Genomic DNA, 25,017 nt, shown 5'->3' on the forward strand with positions numbered 1-25,017 from the left:
CGAAAAAACATTACAAAGACAGGACAAATATATTATATTTAACCTTTTAAATAAAATGAAAAATGTGGCTGATTAGCACTTAACATACCTTCTCGTGATTGGGCAAAGTCTGAGTTCTGCTTAAAGTTTCTCCTCCATTTATACTGATCAGTTCTCCATCAACAGGCGGGAATTGAGGAGGGAGCACTACTACGTCACTCCTCAGTGTGTCTGAGCTGAAACACACGTCATACTGCTGAGTAGATTTAGAGTAAGACCAGCTCCCGTCAGCGTGGGTGGTGATCATTGGGGCGCTGTACCTGCTGAAACTGTTGTCTGTCCGGTGGCATTTGACTGCTATTAAACTGATGAGACTCAGTAGAAAGATCACTGACACCGATGCAATGGCGATCAGCAAATACAGGTTTAAAGCAGAGATGCTGTCCTCCTTTAGCGGCACGTGTCTGAACTGAGTCTGAAGGTCTCCTGTGTTTTCAACCACAACGACATCAATAGACACAGTAGCTGTCAGGGAGGGCTCTCCGTTATCACAAACCAACACCACCAACGGGTGAGTTTTCAGGTCATTGTCACTCATCCGTCTCTTAGTCCTGATTTCACCGTTGCTGGTTCCGATCCGAAAGAGATTGGTTCCTTTGGGTTCAGAGATGTGATAAGAAAGCAGTGCATTGTAACCCGAGTCTGCGTCTACGGCCCTGATTTTAGCCACAAAGTATCCCGCTTCAGCAGAGTAGGGAATGTTCTCACTGTTAACGGAGCCGTGTTCAGAATAGGGGGCTAAAATCCCGGGACTGTTGTCATTCTCATCCAGGATACAAACGTTAACAGTCACGTTACTGCTTAGCGGGGGAACTCCGGAGTCCTTGGCCTGAGCTTTGAACTGAAATGTTTTTTTTTCTTCATAATCAAAAGATTGAAGGCAAACTATTTCGCCAGTCTCCGAGTTGATATTAACCATCGATAACACGGGAAAGGACGCGTTATTAATTATAGCGAAAGTTACTTTTGCATTTTCGCCTACATCTGCATCAGTAGCGGTTACTGTATGAATGACTTTGTCCGTCGGGCTGTTTTCTTTTACATAAACATTTATGACCGGACGAGGAAAACGCGGTGGATTGTCATTAACATCAGAAACCTGGACGGTGATCACATTGGTACTAGAGAGAGGTGGAGACCCCTCGTCCGTAGCTGTGATGGTGACGTCATACTGAGAAACGCTCTCTCTATCAAGAGCACCGTCAACCAACAAAGAGTAGTAATTCTTATAGTTTAACTTGAGTTTGAAAGGCACAGAGCCAGTAATTATACAATCTGCATGTCCATTTTTTCCTCCGTCTTTATCAGTCACAGTCACCAAGGCCACGACTGTACCTAATTCAGCGTCTTCTCTAACCTGATTCATGAGAGATGAAACAATTATTTCTGGTGAATTATCATTCATGTCGGTCACCTCTACCAAAACCTTACCATGTGCAATACGAGGAGGAGTGCCTTTATCTCTCGCTTGTACACGAATCTCATAAGCTTGATTTTCCTCAAAGTCAATGTTTGATCGTAATGTGATAACACCAGTTTCTTCGTTAAGGGAGAATTTATCACTGGGGTCTACCCGCCCCTTCGGTGCAAACGAGTAGACAAGCTCACTATTCACCCCGTCATCCAAGTCAGAAGCGCTTAACGTCAGGACTGTAGTTCCAATTGCAGCACTTTCAACAATCTGTGCCTTGTATAAAGATTGACTAAATAAAGGAGGATTGTCATTTACATCAATAACGTTCACTATTATTTGCAATGTCCCCGATCTGGGAGGTTTACCACCGTCTACAGCGGTCAGAGTCAGGGTGACTACGGCCTGTTTCTCTCGGTCTAAGGATTTCTGCAACACCAACTCAGCTGAAAGACTCTGTTTCTCGCTGCTTTGAACATCTAAAGAGAAATGCTCATTTTGGCTCAATTTGTAAGTCTTTACTGAGTTACTTCCTATGTCTGAGTCATGAGCTGTTGGTAATGGATATCTCTCCCCTGGATATGTGGACTCATACATATCGATTATCTTTTCCTCCTCCATAAACGATGGTGAATTATCATTTACATCAATAATATCAATTTCTATTCTGCGAAGATCTCGAGGATGACTCAACGTGGCTTCTACGTTTAAAGAGCACTTTACCGTGTTAGGACAAAGCTCCTCTCGGTCTATCCTCTCGCTAACATATACAAATCCACTTTTCAAATCAGCCTGGAAATACTGCAATTTGTAACCAGAATTGATTTCAAGATTCCTGGATTGCAATTGTTGAATATTGAGGTTTAAATCTTTGGCGAGGTTCCCGACAACGGTTCCTTTGTCCACCTCTTCGGAAACAGAGTAGGATATCTGTGCAACGGACCATTCACAGAAAAAAATCAGAACGGAAAGTACAATCCACACATGATCGTATCGTTGCCAAGCAGCCATCGCCAAAATATCAAAATGGGTAAATCCTCGATCCACGAAACATGAGGAATATCAAGTTGTATGCCACGGTCAAAGCCTTCTGCTACGACTTCATCCGACTGTTTCCTCGTACCACAAAGCACTACAGACTGACGCCGTTGGTGAAACAGAGTAGGAGTCTTATGCCTCTATATTTTACCACGGTCTCCAGCGACACCACATGTCTGTTATGAGAAAATAAAGGTTCATAAAAAGGTAGCTGACAACTGGCTTTAATGTTAATGTGACCAACCATGTGGAAAAAAATAATATTTTTTGTTCCATGTGACCTGTAATATTATTTGTTATCAAAATATAGGAACATAAGTGAGCTAACGTTGGTTCTTTATTATATTTAACGTCAGTCAATTGGCTTTTGATTTGAAAGAAATTCACAAAGACAGCATATTTTGACTGTTTGTTTACTTTGTTAACCATTCATTTTGGATTAATAATAATGTGCTGCAAATGTCAGAGTAATCTTTTTTCTAAACTATGCTAATGTATATTATCTCTAACTATTTATTTTGGAAAAAAATATGCCCATCAAAAATGTAATTGCATATTGACGTATTAGTTGTTTATGACGTAACGTGTCAACCGTTTACGAAATAGCAACACATCTATAATACCATAATAATCATGAAAATTATAGTGATTATGAATATGATTATTATTATTGTTAATAATTATTTTATTCGGAAGCCGTAGTAGACTGGTGGGTTTGTATTCACCGTGTGAAGAAACGCTGAACAAGTGACTAGAATTGCAACAGTAGGCTGCCCTAGGCTAATAATGCAGTAAATCAACATTATCAAACTGATAATATGTGTTCATGAAACGCTCCTCATTATCAAATAGAATACACAGAAGAAATAGCTGCATTTGTTTAACAGCTGAGACTATAAAGTATTGTTTCAGCACAATGGACAGCATAACATAGTATCAGATTTGCATGATCCAATACAGATAGTAGGTGCAAATCACCAGCATAATCAAATGTGAACGTTTATGTTTCTTACCTTCCCTGTATTTGGTAAAGTCCGAGTTCTGCTTAAAGTGTCTCCTCCGTTTATACTGATCAGTTCTCCATCAACAGGCGGGAATTGAGGAGGGAACACTACTACGTCACTCTTCAGTGTGTCTGAGCTGAAACACACGTCATACTGCTGAGTAGATTTAGAGTAAGACCAGCTCCCGTCAGGGTGGGTGGTGATCATTGGGGCGCTGTACCTGCTGAAACTGTTGTCTGTCCGGTGGCATTTGACTGCTATTAAACTGATGAGACTCAGTAGAAAGATCACTGACACCGACGCAATGGCGATCAGCAAATACAGGTTTAAAGCAGAGAAGCTGTCCTCCTTTAGCGGCACGTGTCTGAACTGAGTCTGAAGGTCTCCTGTGTTTTCAACCACAACGACATCAAGAGACACAGTAGCTGTCAGGGAGGGCTCTCCGTTATCACAAACCAACACCACCAACGGGTGAGTTTTCAGGTCATTGTCACTCATCCGTCTCTTAGTCCTGATTTCACCGGTGCTGGTTCCGATCCGAAAGAGATTGGTTCCTTTGGGTTCAGAGATGTGATAAGAAAGCAGTGCATTGTAACCAGAGTCTGCGTCTACGGCCCTGATTTTAGCCACAAAGTATCCCGCTTCAGCAGAGTAGGGAATGTTCTCACTGTTAACGGAGCCATGTTCAGAATAGGGGGCTAAAATCCCGGGACTGTTGTCATTCTCATCCAGGATGAAAACGTTAACAGTGGCGTTACTGCTCAGTGAAGGAACTCCAGAATCGGTGGTCTGAACTTTGAACTGAAATGTTTTTCTCTCTTCATAATTAAAAGACTGAAGGCAAACTACTTCGCCGGTATCGGGATTGATATTAACCATTGATAACACAGGCACTGACACGTTATTAATTATAGCGTACGTTACTTTTGCATTTTCACCTACATCTGCATCAGTAGCGGTTACTGTATGAATGACTTTATCCGTCGGGCTGTTTTCTTTTACATAAATATTTATGACCGGATGAGGAAAACGCGGTGGATTGTCATTAACATCAGAAACGTGGACGGTGATCACATTGGTACTAGAGAGAGGTGGAGACCCCTCGTCCGTAGCTGTGATGGTGACGTCATACTGAGAAACGCTCTCTCTATCAAGAGCACCGTCAACCAGTAGAGAGTAATAATTATCATAGTTTAACTTTAATTTGAAAGGCACGGAGCCAGTTATTCTACAATTTGCATGCCCATTTTTGCCTCCGTCTCTATCTGTCACAGTCACCAAAGCCACGACTGTACCTAATTCAGCGTCTTCTTTAACCTGATTCATGAGAGATGATACAACTATTTCTGGTGTATTATCGTTTACATCGATGACTTCGACTAAAATCTTGCCATGAGCAATACGAGGAGGTGTACCTTTATCTCTTGCTTGGACGCGAATATCGTAAGCTTGTTTCTCTTCAAAGTCAATTTTTGATTTTACTGTGATAACACCGGTCTCTTCGTTTAGGGAGAATTTATCACTGGGGTCTACGCGCCCCTTTGCTGCAAACCAGTAGACAAGCTCACTATTTACACCGTCATCCAAGTCAGTAGCGCTGAGAGTAAATAACGTGGCTCCTATTTCAGCATTTTCAACAATCTTCACTTTGTAGAGCGATTGACTGAACAAAGGGGCATTGTCATTTACATCAATAACGTTAACAATTATTTGCAATGTACCCGATCTGGGAGGTTTACCACCGTCTACAGCGGTCAGAGTCAGCGTGACTACGGCCTGTTTCTCTCGGTCAAAGGATTTCTGCAACACCAACTCAGCAGACAGACCGTCTTCGCTGCTTTGAACATCTAATGAGAAATGTTCATTTTGGCTCAATATGTAAGTCTTTAATGAGTTACTGCCTGTGTCTGCGTCATGAGCAGTAGGCAAAGGATATCTCTCTCCGGGATAGGACGACTCGGGCATTTCGATTATCTTAACCTCCTCTATAAAAGATGGGAAATGATCATTCACATCGAGAATATCAATTACTATTCTGCGAAGATCTTGCGGTTGACTCAACATGGCCTCTACGTTTATAGAGCACTTTACCGTGTTAGGACAAAGCTCCTCTCGGTCTATCCTCTCGTTAACCTTTAGAAATCCACTTTTCAACTCAGCCTGAAAATACTGCATTTTGTAACCCGAATGGATTTCAAGATTCCTGGATTGCAATTGCTGGAGATTGAGGTTCAAATCTTTGGCGAGGTTCCCGACTACGGTTCCTTTGTCCACCTCTTCGGAAACAGAGTAGGATATGTGTGCAATGGACCATTCACAGAAACAAAGCAGAACGGACAGTACAATCCACACATTATTGAATTGATTCCAAGCAGCCATCGTCAAAATATCAAAAGAGACAAATCCTCGATCCACGAAACATGAGGAATATCCAACGTTAGTCCACGGTACAACCCCTCTCGCTTCGACTTCATCCGAACGTAATCGTACCACAAACCAGTATAGATTGACACCGTTGGTGAAACAGAGGAGGAGTCTTCCGCCTTCATGTTTTACCACGGTCTCCAGCGACACTACGTGTCTGTTATGAACAAATACAGTTTCAGAAAAAAAAAAATTGCAACGGTTTGTTAAGTTAATGTGCCGAACCCTATATCGAAGGAAATAATACTTTTTTTTTTCGTGTAACCTATAACATTATATATTATACAAATATAGGAACAGAGGTGAGCTAACGTTTGTTCAACATCATATTTAACGTCAGTCAATTGGCTTTTAATTTGAATTTTTTTCGCAAAGACAGCATCTTCATAGGTTGTTTACTCTGTTAAACATTAACTAAGGATTGATAACAACGGGATTTTGTGGCACATGTCTTAGTAATATTTTGTTTAATGCCTATACTTGCCAATGCCTATCGTGGAAGCACATAGGCACATCAACAATGGAACGACACATTTACGTTTTTGCTGTTTACAACTAAGAGTAACGTGTCTACAGTTAACAAAATAACAATACTTCTAATACCATAACAAAGATAGTCATGACAATTATCGTGATTATGATTATTAATCATTATATTATTTGGTCGCCATTGTAGACAGCTGTGTTTGTATGTACCGTGTGAAAGATCCCTAAACAAGCAATTCAAATTGCAACAGTAGCCTATGCTAATAATGCAGTAATACATTCAACAATTTAAAACCAATAATATTTGTTTGTGTGTACACTTCGCATTATCAAACAGGATAGATAGAAGAAAGCTTTGCATTTAGCCAACAGCCATGTCTTCAAAGTATTGTTTTAGCACCATGGACAGCATAACGTAATTTCAGAAGAGGATGATCCGATACAAACAGTATGTTCAAATCACCAGCAAAATAAAACGTGAAGGTTTATATGTCTTACCTTCTCTGTAGTTGTTAAAGTCAGAGTTCTGCTTAAAGTGTCTCCTCCGGTTATAATTTATACTGATTAGTTATCCATCAACAGTCGGGAATTGTTTTACATTGACCAAAATGGGAAGAAGAAAAGTATACATGCTTACCCAAACTAAGCAACAACTCTTTCATAGAGGAAGCTAAATAATTACAGGATGTTTTCTTATTCAGGACATAATATTACGTCACAGAATCCACTTGCTCCTCAAAGTGGCATCATAAAAGCATAATTACATTGCAAAGACAGGAGTAATATATTATATTCAACCTTAAAATGAAATGAAACGTGTGGCTGATTAGCACTTAACATACCTTCTCGTGATTGGGCAAAGTCTGCGTTCTGCTTAAAGTGTCTCCTCCGTTTATACTTATCAGTTCTCCATCAACAGGCGGGAATTGAGGAGGGAACACTACTACGTCACTCTTCAGTGTGTCTGAGCTGAAACACACGTCATACTGCTGGGTAGATTTAGAGTAAGACCAGCTCCCGTCAGGATGGGTGGTGATCATTGGGGCGCTGTACCTGCTGAAACTGTTGTCTGTCCGGTGGCATTTGACTGCTATTAAACTGATGAGACTCAGTAGAAAGATCACTGACACTGACGCAATGGCGATCAGCAAATACAGGTTTAAAGCAGAGAAGCTGTCCTCCTTTAGCGGCACGTGTCTGAACTGAGTCTGATGGTCTCCTGTGTTTTCAACCACAACAACATCAATAGACACAGTAGCTGTCAGGGAGGGCTCTCCGTCATCACAAACCAACACCACCAACGGGTGAGTTTTCAGGTCGTTGTCACTCATCCGTCTCTTAGTCCTGATTTCACCAGAGCTGGTTCCGATCCGAAAAATATTGGTTCCTTTGGGTTCAGAGATGTGATAAGAAAGCAGTGCATTGTAACCCGAATCTGCGTCTACGGCCCTGATTTTAGCCACAAAGTATCCTGCATCAGCAGAGTAGGGAATGTTCTCACTGTTAACGGAGCCGTGTTCAGAATAGGGGGCTAAAATCCCGGGACTGTTGTCATTCTCATCCAGGATAAAAACGTTAACAGTAACGTTACTGCTTAGCGGGGGAACTCCAGAGTCCGTGGCTTGAACTTTAAACTGAAATGTTTTTTTTTCTTCATAATTAAAAGACTGAAGGCAAACTATTTCGCCAGTCTCCGCGTTGATATTAACCGTCGATAACACGGGAAAGGACACGTAATTAATTATAGCGAATGTTACTTTTGCATTTTCACCTACATCTGCATCAGTAGCGGACACTGTATGAATGACTCGATCCGTCGGGCTGTTTTCTTTCACATAAATATTTATGACAGGGTGAGGAAAACGCGGTGGATTGTCATTAACATCAGAAACGTGGACGGTGATCACATTGGTACTAGAGAGAGGTGGAGTCCCGTCGTCCGTTGCTGTAATAGTGACGTCATACTGAGAAACACTCTCTCTATCAAGAGCACCGTCAACCAACAAAGAGTAATAATTCTTATAGTTTAACTTCAGTTTGAAAGGAACAGAGCCAGCAATTATACAATTTGCATGTCCATTTTTTCCTCCGTCTCGATCAGTCACAGTCACCAAGGCCACTACTGTACCTAATTCAGCGTCTTCTTTAACCTGATTCATGAGAGATGAGACAATTATCTCTGGAGAATTATCATTTATATCGATGACCTCTACCAAAACCTTACCATGAGCAATACGAGGAGGAGTGCCTTTATCTCTCGCTTGTACACGAATCTCATAAGCTTCATTTTCTTCGAAATTTATTTGGGATTTAACTGTGATGACACCAGTCTCATGATTAAGTATGAAGGGTTCACCGCTGTCTTTATGTCCCTGTCCTGTAAACGAATAGATAATATCACTATTTACACCGTCATCCAAGTCAGTAGCGCTAAGTGCTAATAACGTGGCTCCTATTTCAGCGTTTTCAATAATCTGCACTTTGTAGAGAGATTGACTAAACACGGGACTGTTGTCATTCACATCCATTACGTTAACGGTTATTTGCAATGTCCCTGATCTGGGAGGTTTACCCCCGTCTACAGCGGTCAGAGTCAGTGTGATTACGGCCTGTTTCTCTCGATCTAATGCTTTCTGCAACACCAACTCAGCAGAAAGACTCTGTTTCTCGCTATTTTGAACATCTAAGGAGAAATATTCATTTGTGCTCAATTTGTAAGTCTTTACCGAGTTACTACCTGTGTCACTATCGCGAGCAAACGGCAATGGATACCTCTCACCAGGATATGAGGATTCAGTCATATCAATTATCTTTACTTCTTCCGAAAACAATGGAGAATTGTCATTTACATCGAGAATATCAATTTCTATTCTGCGAAGATCTCGCGGATGACTCAACATGGCCTCTACGTTTAAAGAACACTTTACCGTGTTAGGACAAAGCTCCTCTCGGTCTATCCTCTCGTTAACATATAGAAATCCACTTTTCAAATCAGCCTGAAAATACTGCATTTTGTAACCAGAATTGATTTCAAGATTCCTGGTTTGCAATTGTTGAGGATTGAGGTTTAAATCTTTGGCGAGGTTCCCGACTACGGTTCCTTTGTCCACCTCTTCGGAAACAGAGTAGGATATCTGTGCAACGGACCAATCACAGAAACAAAGCAGAACGGAAAGTACAATCCACACATGATCGTATCGTTGCCAAGCAGCCATCGCCGAAATATCAAAAGAGATAAATCCTTTATCTACGAAACATTCGGAATATCCAATGTTAGTTCACGCTCCAACCGTTCTGATACGATTTCATCCGAATGTTTCCTGGACCACAACGCTCTACAGACTGACGCCGTTGGTTAAACAGAGGAGGAGTATTTTGCCTCTATATTTTGCCACGGTCTCAAGCGACACCACGTGTCAGTCATGAGAAAATAAAGGTTCATAAAAAGGTATCTGACAACGGGCTATAATGTTAATGTAACCAACCATATGGAAAAAATAATATTTTTTTGTTCAATGTAACCAATAATATTATGTGTTATAAAAATGGAGGAATATAAGAAATCTAACGTTGGTTCTTTATTATACTTACAGTCAATCGATTGGCTTTTCACTTGAACATCTTCCAGAAAGACAGCATATTGATATATTGTTTACTTTGTTAACCATTCATTTAGGATTAATAATAACGTGGATGTGTGGAAAATGTCAGTGTAATCTTTTTCTAAACTATGGTAATGCAAATTCTAACATGGCTATGTAATGGAACATTGATGTAGGCCTATTTGTTGTTCATGACTTGAAGTACCGTGTCAAACTTTTACGAAACAACAACACCTCTATAATACCTCTATGATACCAACGAAAAGTTTTGTGATCATGAATATGATTATTACTATTGTTAATAATTATTTTATTTTGTAGCCTTTGTAGACTGTTGTGTCTGTATGCACTGTGTGAAGCAACACTAAATAAGTGACTCAAATTGCAACAGTTGGCTACCCTGTGCTTATAATGCAGTAATACATTCAACATTATAGAACGCATAATATGTGTTCATGTGTATAACACTCCTCATTATCAAATATAATAGATATAAAAAATAGCTGCATTTGTGTGATAGCTAAATCTTTAAGGTATTGTTTCAGCCCCATGTATAGCATAACGTAGTTTCAGATGAGGGTAATCCAATACAAACAGTAAGTGCAAATCACCAGAATAATTAAACATGAACGTTTATGTGTCTTACCTTCTCGTGATTGGGCAAAGTCTGAGTTCTGCTTAAAGTGTCTCCTCCGTTTAAACTGATCAGTTCTCCGTCAACAGGCGGGAATTGAGGAGGGAAAACTACTACGTCACTCTTCAGTGTGTCTGAGCTGAAACACACGTCATACTGCTGAGTAGATTTAGAGTAAGACCAGCTCCCGTCAGGGTGGGTGGTGATCATTGGGGCGCTGTACCTGCTGAAACTGTTGTCTGTCCGGTGGCATTTGACTGCTATTAAACTGACGAGACTCAGTAGAAAAATCACAGACACCGACGCAATGGCGATCAGCAAATACAGGTTTAAAGCAGAGAAGCTGTCCTCCTTTTGCGGCACGTGTCTGAACTGAGTCTGAAGGTCTCCTGTGTTTTCAACCACAACGACATCAATAGACACAGTAGCTGTCAGGGAGGGCTCTCCGTTATCACAAACCAACACCACCAACGGGTGAGTTTTCAGGTCATTGTCACTCATCCGTCTCTTAGTCCTGATTTCACCGGTGCTGGTTCCGATCCGAAAGAGATTGGTTCCTTTGTGTTCAGAGATGTGATAAGAAAGCAGTGCATTGTAACCAGAGTCTGCGTCTACGGCCCTGATTTTAGCGACGAAGTATCCCGCTTCAGCAGAGTAGGGAATGTTCTCACTGTTAACGGAGCCGTGTTCAGAATAGGGGGGTAGAATCCCGGGACTGTTGTCATTCTCATCCAGGATACAAACGTTAACAGTCACGTTACTGCTGAGGGGAGGGACTCCAGAGTCCGTGGCCTGAACTTTAAACTGAAACGATTTTAATTCCTCATAGTTAAACGATTGAAGGGATGAAACCTCTCCAGTTTCTGAATTAATATTCATCATTGAAGAAAGTGGCAAAGGTGAACCACTGCTCGGCAAAAACGAATACTTCACTTGACCGTTTTGATCGACGTCAGCGTCAACTGCAGAAACCGTCTTAACAACGACCCCCACCGGCCCGTTCTCTCTGACGTACACGTTCAGCACGGGCTCCGTGAAGCGGGGCTCGTTGTCGTTGACGTCCGAAACGTAAACGGTGACGACGGCAGTGCCCGAGAGAGGCGGGGACCCTTCATCAGTGGCTATAATAGTCACCGTGTACTGGGAGACGGTCTCCCTGTCCAGAGGTCCGTTAACCGCTAAGGAATAATAGTTTTTGTAGTTCGTCTGAAGTTTAAATGGTGGATCATTGGCGATAACCACTTTTACCACACCGTTTATTCCATCGTCTTTGTCAAAGACGGTCACCAGAGCAATAGCGGTGCCTATTTTAGCGTCCTCTTTCACTGCGTTCATGAGTGACGTCACGGTGATCTCCGGAGCGTTGTCGTTGAGGTCCACTACCTCTACGAGTACTTTACAGTGAGCTGACATCGGAGGCTGGCCTCTGTCACTGGCCTGCGCGTGGATCTCAAATGCAGGGTTTTGTTCAAAGTCTATTGGACCTTTGATTGTAATTGCACCGCTTTTTGAATCAATATCAAATAAATTTAAAATATGATCCTGGCCTTTACGCCTCAGAGAATATTCGATTTCGCCATTTACACCTTCATCTGAGTCTGTTGCTTCGACGATGACTACTGTTGTTCCTGTAGGCACATTTTCTATAATTTGTGTTTTGTACAGTGATTTACTGAATATTGGAGGATTATCATTGTTGTCTAAAACATTAATAATGATTTGTGACGTCCCTGATTTAGGAGGATTTCCTCCGTCTACTGCAGTCAACGTGAGCTTTATCAGAGCCTGTTTCTCTCGGTCTAGCGCCTTCTGAAGAACTAACTCAGCAGACGGACTGTCTCCCCCTTTATGAATATCCAACGAAAAATGATCATTCGCACTGAGCTTGTACGTATTCACGCCGTTATTGCCAATGTCTAAATCCGATGCCTCTACAAGGCCGAATTTTACTCCTGGGAAAGTACTCTCGGCGATGTTAATAGACTGTAACATCTCTGTGAAAAACGGTGCGTTATCATTAATGTCTAAAACATTCACTTCTAATCGATGAAGTTCTAGAGGATCGTTGATAACTGCCTCCACGTTTATGGTGCATTTTCTTGCTTTGGGGCACAGCTCCTCCCTGTCGATCGGTTCTTTGACAAAGAGAACACCAGTCTTTAAATCTACATCGAAATGCCTTTTCTTTGAACCGGTGACAATCTGAAATCTACGCGAATCCAATTCCTGCAGGTTGAGGTTCAGATCCTTCGCGAGGTTTCCAACAGACGTCCCGGGGTTTGCCTCTTCAGAGACAGAGTAGGAGAGCTGCCCGTACGCTGCTGTACAACACAAATCCAGTAACACAAGCGCTATGTGTATTCCAACAGAGCCCCTTCGAATAGATACAGTCATTGTACCATCTGACACGGACAAACGATAACTAAAAATCCGGTAAATCCTCCAAAGTAATCCAGGAAAAGAGAGTAAATCCAACGAGTCTACATGCCCTTCTTATTATTTATAGTGAAACGATGGATGCCTTGCAGTTCATTCTCCTTCTGCATTTCTGGTAACAAAGCCCAGAGAGTCGTCGTGAGCCGGGGAGTGGCCTCAGCCCTACGTTACAATTCGTTCAATGTTGTGGTCTATAATGCCCCCCTCTGGTCACCTGATAGAAGTGCATCGAACCTTCACAGCTGTCACACTAAACGTTGCCAAATTAGCCATTTCCAAAAAAACAAAGACACGATTCCAAGAGGAAGCAAATCAATATTAATGTATTTTTCCCAGTGATTTCCAATACCAAACAACAAAATGCAACACAGAATAGATTGCCACGTCGCCATACAGAAATATTCTGAATGCTAATCGTTTAAAACTGAGCAGCTAACAGACTGAAAACCCAGTCAAATGTGAGGCTTTAAGCAAACAACCATGTTATGAAATGGCCGATCATGGAAGGTTAAATCTCCACTGTTTCTCAAACCTAACTGTTGTTTGAGTTGAACCACGTCCCCAGCAGCAGACAGAACGCATGCAGCTGGTTCAGGACAAGCATACTCCGACCCACTGGTTCAGGTTCGGCAAGTTCAGGACCCTCATGTTCAGAACCATGGACAGCGGTACCTAAGCATTAACTGGGATGTGTTGGGAACGTATAACATGTCTATGGGTAATCGAAAGAAAGCTTTATCATATCACAGCTTCTTGTTGCCCATGTTTGTAACACTGCAATCGCAATGAATTCGCAAACCAAAGTATGTTGCAATAAACAACGTAGTAACTACTTAGTTTCCTGAAACTACATTAACTATTCAGCGAACAGGCAATGCACGTTACTATCCGGAAAAAAAACGATTGCATGTCCTATTTGCAATTATTATGCAATTATGCAACTATTTTTCCGAAGTACAATTGGCCAATATGTAAGTATTTTACATTAAGTATTCTCTTCATTTTCACAGCAATATAATATAATACAGGTTGTATTCATTACCACATACAGCGAATTATTGTCAGCCAACACCACTTCAAAAATGATCAACCCTAGGTGACAAATTACATTATAGCCAGTTCAACACATTAGGTTATATTATTTCTGTCGATTGGTGTTCCAAGGGGAAAATAACTTCAAGGCATGGTATTCATTAACAAATAGAATCACAGTAGAAAGCTTGAAATCATAACAAATACATGTTCCAGGTCATGTTCAGGGCTTTCATGGTCATCATTGATGAGGGGTATTTGAGAAAAGATACAAGAATTTCTATAACTGCATTTGTTCAATTTGGGAAAAACTTTTGTTAGAGGAAACTCAAGGGTGAAAGGCACTTTTTTAAACGTGCAAAATTTGTGACTTATAATATGATGTGTTTTATTCTTACCTTCTCGTGATTGGGCAAAGTCTGAGTTCTGCTTAAAGTGTCTCCTCCATTTATACTGATCAGTTCTCCATCAACAGGCGGGAATTGAGGAGGGAACACTACTACGTCACTCTTCAGTGTGTCTGAGCTGAAACACACGTCATACTGCTGAGTAGATTTAGAGTAAGACCAGCTCCCATCAGGGTGGGTGGTGATCATTGGGGCGCTGTACCTGCTGAAACTGTTGTCTGTCCGGTGGCATTTGACTGCTATTAAACTGACGAGACTCAGTAGAAAGATCACTGACACCGACGCAATGGCAATCAGCAAATACAGGTTTAAAGCAGATAAGCTGTCCTCCTTTAGCGGCACGTGTCTGAACTGAGTCTGAAGGTCTCCTGTGTTTTCAACCACAACGACATCAAGAGACAAAGTAGCTGTCAGGGAGGGCTCTCCGGTATCACAAACCAACACCACCAACGGGTGAGTTTTCAGGTCATTGTCACTCATCCTTCTCTTAGTCCTGATTTCACCGGTGCTGGTTCCGATCCGAAAGAGATTGGTTCCTTTGGGTTCAGAGATGTGATAAGAAAGCAGTGCATTGTAACCAGAGTCGGCGTCTACGGCCCTGATTTTAGCCGCAAAGTATCCCGCTTCAGCAGAGTAGGGAATGTTCTCACTGTTAACGGAGCCGTGTTCAGAATAGGGGGCTAATATCCCGGGACTGTTGTCATTCTCATCCAGGATGAAAACGTTAACAGTGGCGTTACTGCTCAGTGAAGGTGCTCCAGAATCGATGCCTTTAACTTTGAACTGAAATGTTTTTTTTTCTTCATAATTAAAAGACTGAAGGCAAACTAATTCGCCAGTCTCTGAGTTGATATTAACCATTGATAACACAGGCATGGACACGTCATTAATTATAGTGTACGTTACTTTTGCATTGTTGCCTAAATCTGCGTCAGTAGCGGTTACTGTATGAATGACTCTATCCGTCGGGCTGTTTTCTTTCACATAAACATTTATGACCGGATGAGGAAAACGCGGTGGATTGTCATTAACATCAGAAACCTGGACGGTGATCACATTGGTACTAGAGAGGGGTGGAGACCCCTCGTCCGTAGCTGTGATGGTGACGTCATACTGAGAAACGCTCTCTCTATCAAGATCACCGTCAACCAACAAAGAGTAGTAATTCTTATAGTTTGACTTCAGTTTAAAAGGAACAGAGCCAGTAATTCTACAATTTGCATGTCCATTTTTGCCTCCGTCTCTATCTGTCACAGTTACCAAGGCCACGACTGTACCTAATTCAGCGTCTTCTTTAACCTGATTCATAAGAGATGAGACAATTATTTCCGGTAAATTATCATTTATATCGATCACCTCGACCAAAATCTTGCCATGTCCAATACGAGGAGGCGTACCTTTATCTTTTGCTTGGACACGAATATCGTAAGCTTTATTTTCCTCAAAATCAATGTTAGATTTTATTGTGATAACACCGGTCTCTTCGTTGAGGGAGAATGTATCACTGGGGTCAACGCGCCCCTTTGCTGCAAACGAGTAGACAAGCTCACTATTTACACCGTCATCCAAGTCAGTAGCGCTGAGAGTTAATAACGTGGCTCCTATTTCAGCATTCTCAACAATCTGCGCTTTGTAGAGAGATTGACTAAACACGGGACTGTTGTCATTCACGTCCATTACGTTAACGGTTATTTGCAATGTCCCTGATCTGGGAGGTTTACCCCCGTCTACAGCGGTCAGAGTCAGTGTGATTACGGCCTGTTTCTCTCTGTCTAATGATTTTTGCAAAACCAACTCAGCAGAAAGACTGCTGTCTCCACTGCTTTGAACATCTAAAGAAAAATGTTCGTTATGGGTCAATTTATACGCCTTTACAGAGTTTTTACCTATATCCACATCATGAGCAGTTGGCAATGGATACCTTTCCCCGGGATATGAGGACTCAGTCAGATCAATTATCTTAACCTCATCCATAAAATATGGTGAATTATCATTTACATCGAGAATATCAATTTCTATTCTACGAAGATCTCGTGGATGACTTAACATGGCCTCTACGTTTAAAGAGCACTTTACCGTGTTAGGACAAAGCTCCTCTCGGTCTATCCTCTCGTTAACACATAGAAATCCACTTTGCAAATCAACCTGAAAATACTGAATATTGTAACCCGAATTGATTTCAAGATTCCTGGATTGTAATTGCTGGAGAATGAGGTTTAAATCTTTGGCGAGGTTCCCGACTACGGTTCCTTTGTCCACCTCTTCGGAAACAGAGTAGGATATCTGTGCAACGGACCATTCACAGAAAAAAAGCAGAACGGAGAGTACAATCCACACATGATCGTATCGTCCCAATGCAGCCATCGCCGAAATATCAAAAGAGATAAATCCTCGATCCACGAAATATAAGGAATATCCAGTTTTATGCCACGGTCCAACCCTTCTCCTACGACTTCATCCGAATGTTTCCTGGACCAGAAAGCACTACAGACTGACGACTTAGGTTAAACAGAGGAGGAGTCTTCTGCCTCTATATTTTACCACGGTCTCAAGCGACACCACGTGTCCGTCATGAGGAAATAAAGGTTCATAAAAAGCTATCTGACAATGGGCTATAATGTTAATGTAACCAACCATGTGGAAAACATGAATACTTTTTTTGTTCCTTGTAACCTACATTATTATGTGTTAATTAAGGAACATAATTGGTTCTTTATTACATTTAACGTCAGTTATTTGGCTTTTGACTTGAAATAATTTCAGAAAGAAAGCATCTTGATATTTTGTTTACTTTGTTAACCATTCATTTAGGATTAATAATAACGGGGATGGGTGGAAAATGTCACAGTAATCTTTTTGCTAAACTATGCTAATGTCAATTCTCCCATGGCTATTTATTTTGGAAGCAAATGTGCCCACAAAAAATGTAATGGCACATTGACGTATTTGTTCATGACTAGAAGTAACGTGCCAACCGTTTACGAAACAACAATATCTCTATAATACCTTCTTAATACAAACAACAATAATAATCAGAAGTTTTGTGATCATGAAGATGATTATTATTATTATCATTTGTTAATAATTATTTAATTTGGTAGCCGTTGTAGACTGGTGTGTTTGTATGCAATGTGTGAAGAAACGCTAAATAAGTGACTCAAATTGCAAGAGTAGGCTACCCTGTGCTTATAATGCAATAATAATTTCAACATTATCAAACGCATAATATGTGTTCATCTATCTATAGAATAGATAGAATAATTTGCTGCATTTGTTTAATAGTCTTTAAAGTATTGTTTCAGCAGGGACAGCATAAAGTAGTTTTGGATTAGGATGATCCAATACAGACAGTAAGTGCAAATCAACAGAATAATCAAATATGAACGTTCATGTGTCTTACCTTCTCGTGATTGGGCAAAGTCTGAGTCCTGCTTGAAGTGTCTCCTTCATTTATGCTGATCAGTTCTCCATCAACAGGGGGGAATTGAGGAGGGAACACTACTACGTCACTCTTCAGTGTGTCTGAGCTGAAACACACGTCATACTGCTGAGTAGATTTAGAGTAAGACCAGCTCCCGTCAGGGTGGGTGGTGATCATTGGGGCGCTGTACCTGCTGAAACTGTTGTCTGTCCGGTGGCATTTGACTGCTATTAAACTGACGAGACTCAGTAGAAAGATCACTGACACCGACGCAATGGCGATCAGCAAATACAGGTTTAAAGCAGAGAAGCTGTCCTCCTTTAGCGGCACGTGTCTGAACTGAGTCTGAAGGTCTCCGGCGTTTTCAACCACAACGACATCAATAGACACAGTAGCTGTCAGGGAGGGCTCCCCGTTATCACAAACCAACACCACCAACGGGTGAGTTTTCAGGTCATTGTCACTCATCCGTCTCTTAGTCCTGATTTCACCGGTGCTGGTTCCAATCCGAAAGAGATTGGTTCCTTTGGGTTCAGAGATGTGATAAGACAGCAGTGCATTGTAACCAGAGTCTGCGTCTACGGCCCTGATTTTAGCCACAAAGTATCCCGCTTCAGCAGAGTAGGGAATGTTCTCACTGTTAACGGAGCCGTGTTCAGAATAGGGGGCTAATATCCCGGGACTGTTGTCATTCTCATCCAGGATAAAAACGTTGACTGTCACGTTACTGCTGAGGGGAGGAATACCGGAGTCCGTGCCCTTAACTTTGAATTGAAACGTTTTTAACTCTTCGTAGTCGAAAGATTGGCGACTGATAATATCGCCAGTTTCTGAATTAATATTGACCATTGTAGAGAGAGGTAGTGAGGAAACACTGTTTGTCAAAAGTGAGTAACTTATCTGACCGTTTTGTCCCACGTCAACGTCAATTGCCGACGCGGTTTTAATAATAACACCTACATGGCTATTCTCTTTGACATAAACGTTCATCAGAGTCTCCGTGAAACGGGGCTCGTTGTCGTTGACGTCAGCCACGTGCACTGTGACAACGGTGGAGCTGGAAAGAGGTGGGGTCCCTTCATCAGTTGCTACGATATTCACCTTGTGATGAGAAATCGTCTCTCTGTCGATGAGCCCGTTAACTACCAGCGAGTAATAGTTTTTATAGTTGGTTTCCAACTTGAATGGCACGTCGTTGGTGATCACAACCCTAACTACGCTGTACTTTCCATCGTCTTTGTCGAGAACAGAGACCAGAGCAATAGCGGTGCCTATTTTAGCGTCTTCCTTTACTGTATCCATCAATGACGTCACGGTGATCTCCGGAGCATTGTCATTGAGGTCCACTACCTCTACGAGTACTTTACAGTGAGCTGACATTGGAGGCTGGCCTCTGTCACTGGCCTGCGCGTGGATCTCAAACGCGGAATTCATTTCAAAGTCTATTGGACCTTTGATCGAAATTGCGCCGCTTTTAGAATCAATATCAAATAAATCAAATATGTCATCCTGGCCTTTACTTCTTAGTGAGTATTCAATATCACTATTCACACCTTCATCTGCGTCTGTTGCATTTAATATAATTATTTTAGTTCCAGGAGGCAAGTTTTCCAAAATCCGCGTTTTGAACAGTGAATTACTGAAAAGTGGGCGGTTATCATTAATATCTAAAACGTTAATAACGATCAGTGATGTTCCTGATCTGGGAGGATTTCCCCCGTCAACTGCTGTCAGTGTGAGCTTAATAAGGGCCTCTTTCTCCCGATCTAACGCCTTCTGCAGCACTAACTCGGCGGACACACTCTTACCTCCTTTATGTATTTCCAAAATAAAGTAATCATTCGGACTGAGCGTGTATGTACTCACACTGTTTTTACCTACGTCCAAATCAGATGCTTCAATAAGTGCAAATTTGGCTCCGGTTAGAGTACTTTCTGGGATGTCGAGGGATTGTACATTTTCTACGAAAAAGGGTGCATTATCATTTTGATCTACAATGTTGACCTCTAAATGATACAATTTCAATGGACTATTGATCACGGCCTCTATGTTTACGGTGCATTTTGTAGCCTTTGCACAGAGCTCCTCACGGTCGATTCTTTCATTGACAAACAGAGAACCAGTTTTGAGATTCACCTCGAAGTATTTTCGCTTTGAGCCAGAAACGAGTTGAAACGTACGGGATTCCAGATCCTGAATGTTGAGGTTTAGATCCTTAGCAATATTTCCAACAGAAGCGCCCGGTTTTATCTCCTCGGACACCGAATAGGAAAGCTGCCCGCATACCGTTTCCCAAAAGCATCCGACAAGCGTAACCACCAGATATATCCAAATATAACTCATTTTCCTCATGGGCAGTGACATAATTCCATCCGAAACGAACAGAGAATGGGTCGAAATATCGCTTTAATCCCGTTATTCCAGGAGAAGTCGTCCCTCAAATATAGATGTATAATCAGGAGCACTGCCAACATAACGGCCGCAATTCTCTTTATCCTTCTGCTCGCCTTTGGAACAAAGCCCAGAGAAACGCAGTCGTTTCTCAGACCTGGGTAGAGTTTCACGTAGATCTAGTCGTCAAAATGTTATGGTCTACAATGTCCCCTTGTGGACACTTGACGCAGGTACACTCAATTTTCCAAAACAAACGAGAATGGAATTTGTTCCATTCTCTTGTAATACTAGATTAACTGTGTACTGACCATCAAAATGTAACACTATGAAATCGGACAAAAAATGGAAAAATGCAAAAAATAATTGCTTAAACTCTGATATTTGATGAATAAGTTACATGCCTCCAGCGAGTAAATTATGAACAGCAAATTATTGCTTTCCATTGTGAGGATGAATCATTCCAGTCTAGAGGAACGCGGTTACAAGCCTATTGAATCCCATTTCAGAACCAAGGACAGCGGTCCATCTATTGGTTACCATAGCCATTGATAAAGGAGCCTTGTTTACTCAATAATAACAAATCATTGACAATGTGTTAAAGAAAAAAGTCTTATAATGCAGTAAACCTTAGAATTACATGTAATTGATGGTTTGACATTTGCTGTAAAACAGTTTAGATCATGAGAAAAGTAAAAATGCCCAGTCGAATGTTATGACGTGAGTGTCTCCTCAGTTTATACTGATCAGTTCTCCATCAACAGGAGGGAATTGAGGAGGGAACACTACTACTACTACTGAATTCGCAAACTAAAGTTATCTTGCAACAAACAACGTAGTAACGACAAAGTTACCTGACACATGAACTAACAGGCATTGCAAGTTACTATCCGTACAAAACGATTGCCTGCCCTATTTGCAATAACTATTTTTCCGTAGTGCAATTGGCCAATGTTTTAGTGTTTTACATGAAGTATTCTCTTAATTTTCACAGAACTATAATACAGGTTGTATTCATTACCACATACAGCGAATTATTGTAAGCCAACACCACTTTAAAGATGATCAACCCTAGGTGAAAAATTACATAATAGCCAGTTCAACACATTAGGTTATATTATTTCTGTATTTTACATGTGATTGGTCTACCAAAAGAAATATACCTTCAATGCATGGCATTCATTATACAAATAGATTAACTGCTGAAAGCTTGACGTCAAAACGAATACATGTTCAAGGTCATTTTCAGGGCTTTCATGGTCATCATTGATGAGGGGTAGTTGAGAAAAAGGACTGTAAATGCATTTGCTTAATAGCGGAAAAACTTTTGGTAAGAGTTTGATGTGTTTGATTCTTACCTTCTCGTGATTGGGCAAAGTCTGAGTCCTGCTTAAAGTGTCTCCTCCGTTTATACTGATCAGTTCTCCATCAACAGGCGGGAATTGAGGAGGGAACACTACTACGTCACTCTTCAGTGTGTCTGAGCTGAAACACACGTCATACTGCTGAGTAGATTTAGAGTAAGACCAGCTCCCGTCAGGGTGGGTGGTGATCATTGGGGCGCTGTACCTGCTGAAACTGTTGTCTGTCCGGTGGCATTTGACTGCTATTAAACTGACGAGACTCAGTAGAAAAATCACAGACACCGACGCAATGGCGATCAGCAAATACAGGTTTAAAGCAGAGAAGCTGTCCTCCTTTAGCGGCACGTGTCTGAACTGAGTCTGAAGGTCTCCTGTGTTTTCAACCACAACGACATCAATAGACACAGTAGCTGTCAGGGAGGGATCCCCGTTATCACAAACCAACACCACCAACGGGTGAGTTTTCAGGTCATTGTCACTCATCCGTCTCTTAGTCCTGATTTCACCGGTGCTGGTTCCGATCCGAAAGAGATTGGTTCCTTTGGGTTCAGAGATGTGGTAAGAAAGCAGTGCATTGTAACCAGAGTCTGTGTCTACAGCCCTGATTTTAGCCACAAAGTATCCCGCTTCAGCAGAGTAGGGAATGTTCTCACTGTTAACGGAGCCGTGTTCAGAATAGGGGGCTATAATCCCAGGACTGTTGTCATTCTCATCCAGGATAAAAACGTTAACAGTGGCGTTACTGCTAAGCGGAGGAACTCCTGAGTCTGTGGCCTGAACTTTAAACTGAAAGGTTTTTAATTCCTCATAGTTAAATGATTGAAGGGTTAAAACATCTCCAGTTTCTGAATTAATATTCAACATTGAAGAAAGCGGCACAGCTGAACTACTGCTCGGCAGAAACGAATACTTCACTTGACCGTTTTGATCGACGTCAGCGTCAACTGCAGAAACCGTCTTAACAATGACCCCCACCGGCCCGTTTTCTCTGACGTACACGTTCAGCACGGGCTCCGTGAAGCGGGGCTCGTTGTCGTTGATGTCCGATACGTGAACAGTGACGACGGCAGTGCCCGAGAGAGGCGGGGACCCTTCATCAGTGGCTATAATAGTAACGGTGTACTGGGAGACGGTCTCCCTGTCCAGAGGTCCGTTAACCACTAAGGAATAATAGTTGTTGTAGTTCTTCTGAAGTTTAAATGGTGGATCATTGGCGATAACCGCTTTTAACACACCGTTTATTCCATCGTCTTTGTCAAGTACGGTAACCAGAGCAATAGCGGTACCTATTTTAGCGTCCTCTTTCACTGCGTTCATGAGTGACGTCACGGTGATCTCCGGAGCGTTGTCGTTGAGGTCCACTACCTCTACGAGTACTTTACAGTGAGCTGACATCGGAGGCTGGCCTCTGTCACTGGCCTGCGCGTGGATCTCAAACGCAGAGTTTTGTTCAAAGTCTATTGGACCTTTGATTGTAATTGCACCGCTTTTAGAATCAATATCAAATAAATCTAAAATAAGATCCTGGCCTTTACTCCTGAGTGAATATTCAATTTCGCCATTAACACCTTCATCTGCGTCTGTTGCTTCGAGGATGACTACTGTGGTTCCTGAAGGCACATTTTCTATAATTTGTATTTTGTACAGTGATTTACTGAATACTGGAGAATTATCATTGTTGTCTAAAACATTAATAATTATTTGTGACGTTCCTGATTTAGGAGGATTTCCTCCGTCAATTGCGGTCAACGTGAGCTTTATCAGAGCCTGTTTCTCTCGGTCTAGCGCCTTCTGCAGAACTAACTCGGCAGACGGACTGTCTCCCCCTTTATAAACATCCAGCGAAAAATAATCAGTAGGACTGAGCTTGTATGTATTCACGCTGTTCTTGCCAATGTCTAAATCCGATGCCTCTACAAGGCCGAATTTTTGTCCTGGGAAAGTACTCTCGGCGATGTTAAGAGACTGCAACATCTCTGTGAAAAACGGTGAGTTATCATTAATGTCTAAAACGTTCACTTCTAATCGATGAAGTTCTAGAGGATCGTTGATAACTGCCTCAACGTTTACGGTGCATTTTCTAGCTTTGGCGCACAGCTCCTCCCTGTCGATCCGTTCTTTGACAAAGAGAACTCCAGTCTTTAGATCCACCTCGAAATGTCGTTTCTTTGAACTGGTGACAATCTGAAATCTACGCGAATCCAATTCCTGCAGGTTGAGGTGCAGATCCTTCACGAGGTTTCCAACAGACGTCCCGGGGTTTGCCTCTTCAGAGACGGAGTAGGAGAGCTGCCCGTACGCTGCTGTACAACACAAATCCAGTAACACAAGCGCTATGTGTATTCCAACGGAGCCCCTTCGAATAGATACAGACATAGTACCATGCGAGTCCGACACGGCCAATATGTCAAAATTAGAGAAATGCTCCAAAATAATCCAGGAAAATATGGTAAATCCAACGAGTGTACATGCCCTTCTTATTATTTATAGTGAAACGATGGATGCCTTGCAGTTCATTCTCCTTCTGCGTTTCTGGTAACAAAGCCCAGAGAGTCGTCGTGAGCCGGGAGTGGCCTCAGCCCTACGTTCCAATTATTTCAATGTCGTGGTCTATAATGCCCCCCTCTGGTCACCTGATAGAAGTGCGTCAAACATTCACAGCTGTCATTCCAAACGTTGCGAAATTAGCCATTTCCAACGAAACGAAGAAACGATACGAACGGGAAGCAAATAACCATTTATACTATTTGATTCTTCTCAATGCTGTCCAATGCCAACCAATCAAATGCAGCACGAAAAAGATTACCAAGTGGCCAGACCCACAGTATTTGAAATGTATAGAACTACAGGGATAAGGCTATTTTCGCAGATAGCTCATTGTTTCAAAGTGCACTGCTAACAGACTGGAAACTAACTGCAATGATTAGGCTTCAAAATAACCACCATTTCATCCGATGGCACATCATGGACGGTAACATCTCCAATGTTCCACAAACCTCACTGTTGTTTGAGTGGAACCACGTCCCCCTGCAGCAGCAGACAGAACACATGCAGCTCGTTCAGGACCAGCATATTCAGGCCCCGCATGTTCAGGACCATGGATAGCGTCTATAAAATACAACGCGGATGCGTTGGGAACGTATCACATGTCTCTATCCAGTCGAAAGACAACTTTATCGTATAGCAGCTTTGTCTTGGCCATGCTTGTAACACTGCAATCGCAAATGAATTCGCAAACCAAAGTAATCTTGTGACAATCAACGTCGTAACTACTAAGTTGTCAGACATACATGTATGGGGTCAGAACAGTCTCATTAATTATGAATGC

At 41.8% G+C, this 25,017-nt stretch overlaps 6 protein-coding genes and 1 pseudogene across 7 annotated transcripts in view; all 7 read right to left on the reverse strand.

Annotated features, from left to right (window-relative positions):
- Positions 1–79: 79 nt before the first annotated feature.
- LOC307081613 (protocadherin alpha-2-like) lies at positions 80–13,678 on the reverse strand (the record flags this gene model as incomplete). The annotated part of the gene is made up of 3 exons (XM_079744861.1): positions 80–2,023; positions 12,589–12,959; positions 13,612–13,678. 3 exons carry the CDS (start codon positions 13,676–13,678, stop codon positions 80–82), a joined length of 2,382 nt encoding a protein of 793 aa, XP_079600987.1.
- Positions 2,629–6,423, reverse strand: LOC307081534 (protocadherin alpha-2-like; annotated as a pseudogene). Its single transcript has 3 exons — positions 6,401–6,423; positions 3,502–6,035; positions 2,629–2,664 (listed from the first exon to the last, which is right to left on the reverse strand). The product of its transcript is annotated as a protocadherin alpha-2-like (transcript).
- On the reverse strand, positions 7,236–12,051 carry LOC307081535 (protocadherin alpha-10-like; the record flags this gene model as incomplete). The annotated part of the gene is made up of 2 exons (XM_079744788.1): positions 7,236–8,552; positions 11,965–12,051. 2 exons carry the CDS (start codon positions 12,049–12,051, stop codon positions 7,236–7,238), a joined length of 1,404 nt encoding a protein of 467 aa, XP_079600914.1.
- A 799-nt stretch (positions 13,679–14,477) lies between the features above and the next one.
- LOC307081285 (protocadherin alpha-2-like) lies at positions 14,478–17,031 on the reverse strand (the record flags this gene model as incomplete). The annotated part of the gene is made up of 1 exon (XM_079744397.1): positions 14,478–17,031. Exon 1 carries the CDS (start codon positions 16,875–16,877, stop codon positions 14,478–14,480), a length of 2,400 nt encoding a protein of 799 aa, XP_079600523.1. The 5' UTR covers positions 16,878–17,031.
- Positions 17,032–17,886: 855 nt separating this feature from the next.
- LOC307081614 (protocadherin alpha-3-like) lies at positions 17,887–20,298 on the reverse strand (the record flags this gene model as incomplete). Its single annotated transcript, XM_079744862.1, has 1 exon — positions 17,887–20,298. One exon carries the CDS (start codon positions 20,296–20,298, stop codon positions 17,887–17,889), a length of 2,412 nt encoding a protein of 803 aa, XP_079600988.1.
- A 1,092-nt stretch (positions 20,299–21,390) lies between these two features.
- Positions 21,391–24,065, reverse strand: LOC307081615 (protocadherin alpha-3-like; the record flags this gene model as incomplete). Its single annotated transcript, XM_079744863.1, has 2 exons — positions 21,391–21,396; positions 21,651–24,065. The coding sequence occupies 2 exons, from the start codon at positions 24,063–24,065 to the stop codon at positions 21,391–21,393; spliced, it is 2,421 nt and encodes an 806-aa protein (XP_079600989.1).
- A 621-nt stretch (positions 24,066–24,686) lies between these two features.
- LOC307081616 (protocadherin alpha-10-like) overlaps positions 24,687–25,017 on the reverse strand; it is a gene marked incomplete at both ends in the record, with an annotated part of 83,088 nt that continues 82,757 nt past the window's right edge. The window contains one exon of the mRNA XM_079744864.1: positions 24,687–24,797. Within this exon, the coding sequence (XP_079600990.1) occupies positions 24,687–24,797 (111 nt within the window). The remainder of the gene's footprint in view (positions 24,798–25,017) is intronic.

This window comes from Pollachius pollachius, assembly GCF_949987615.1.
Source record: "Pollachius pollachius genome assembly, chromosome: 10".
Lineage (NCBI taxonomy): Eukaryota > Metazoa > Chordata > Actinopteri > Gadiformes > Gadidae > Pollachius > Pollachius pollachius.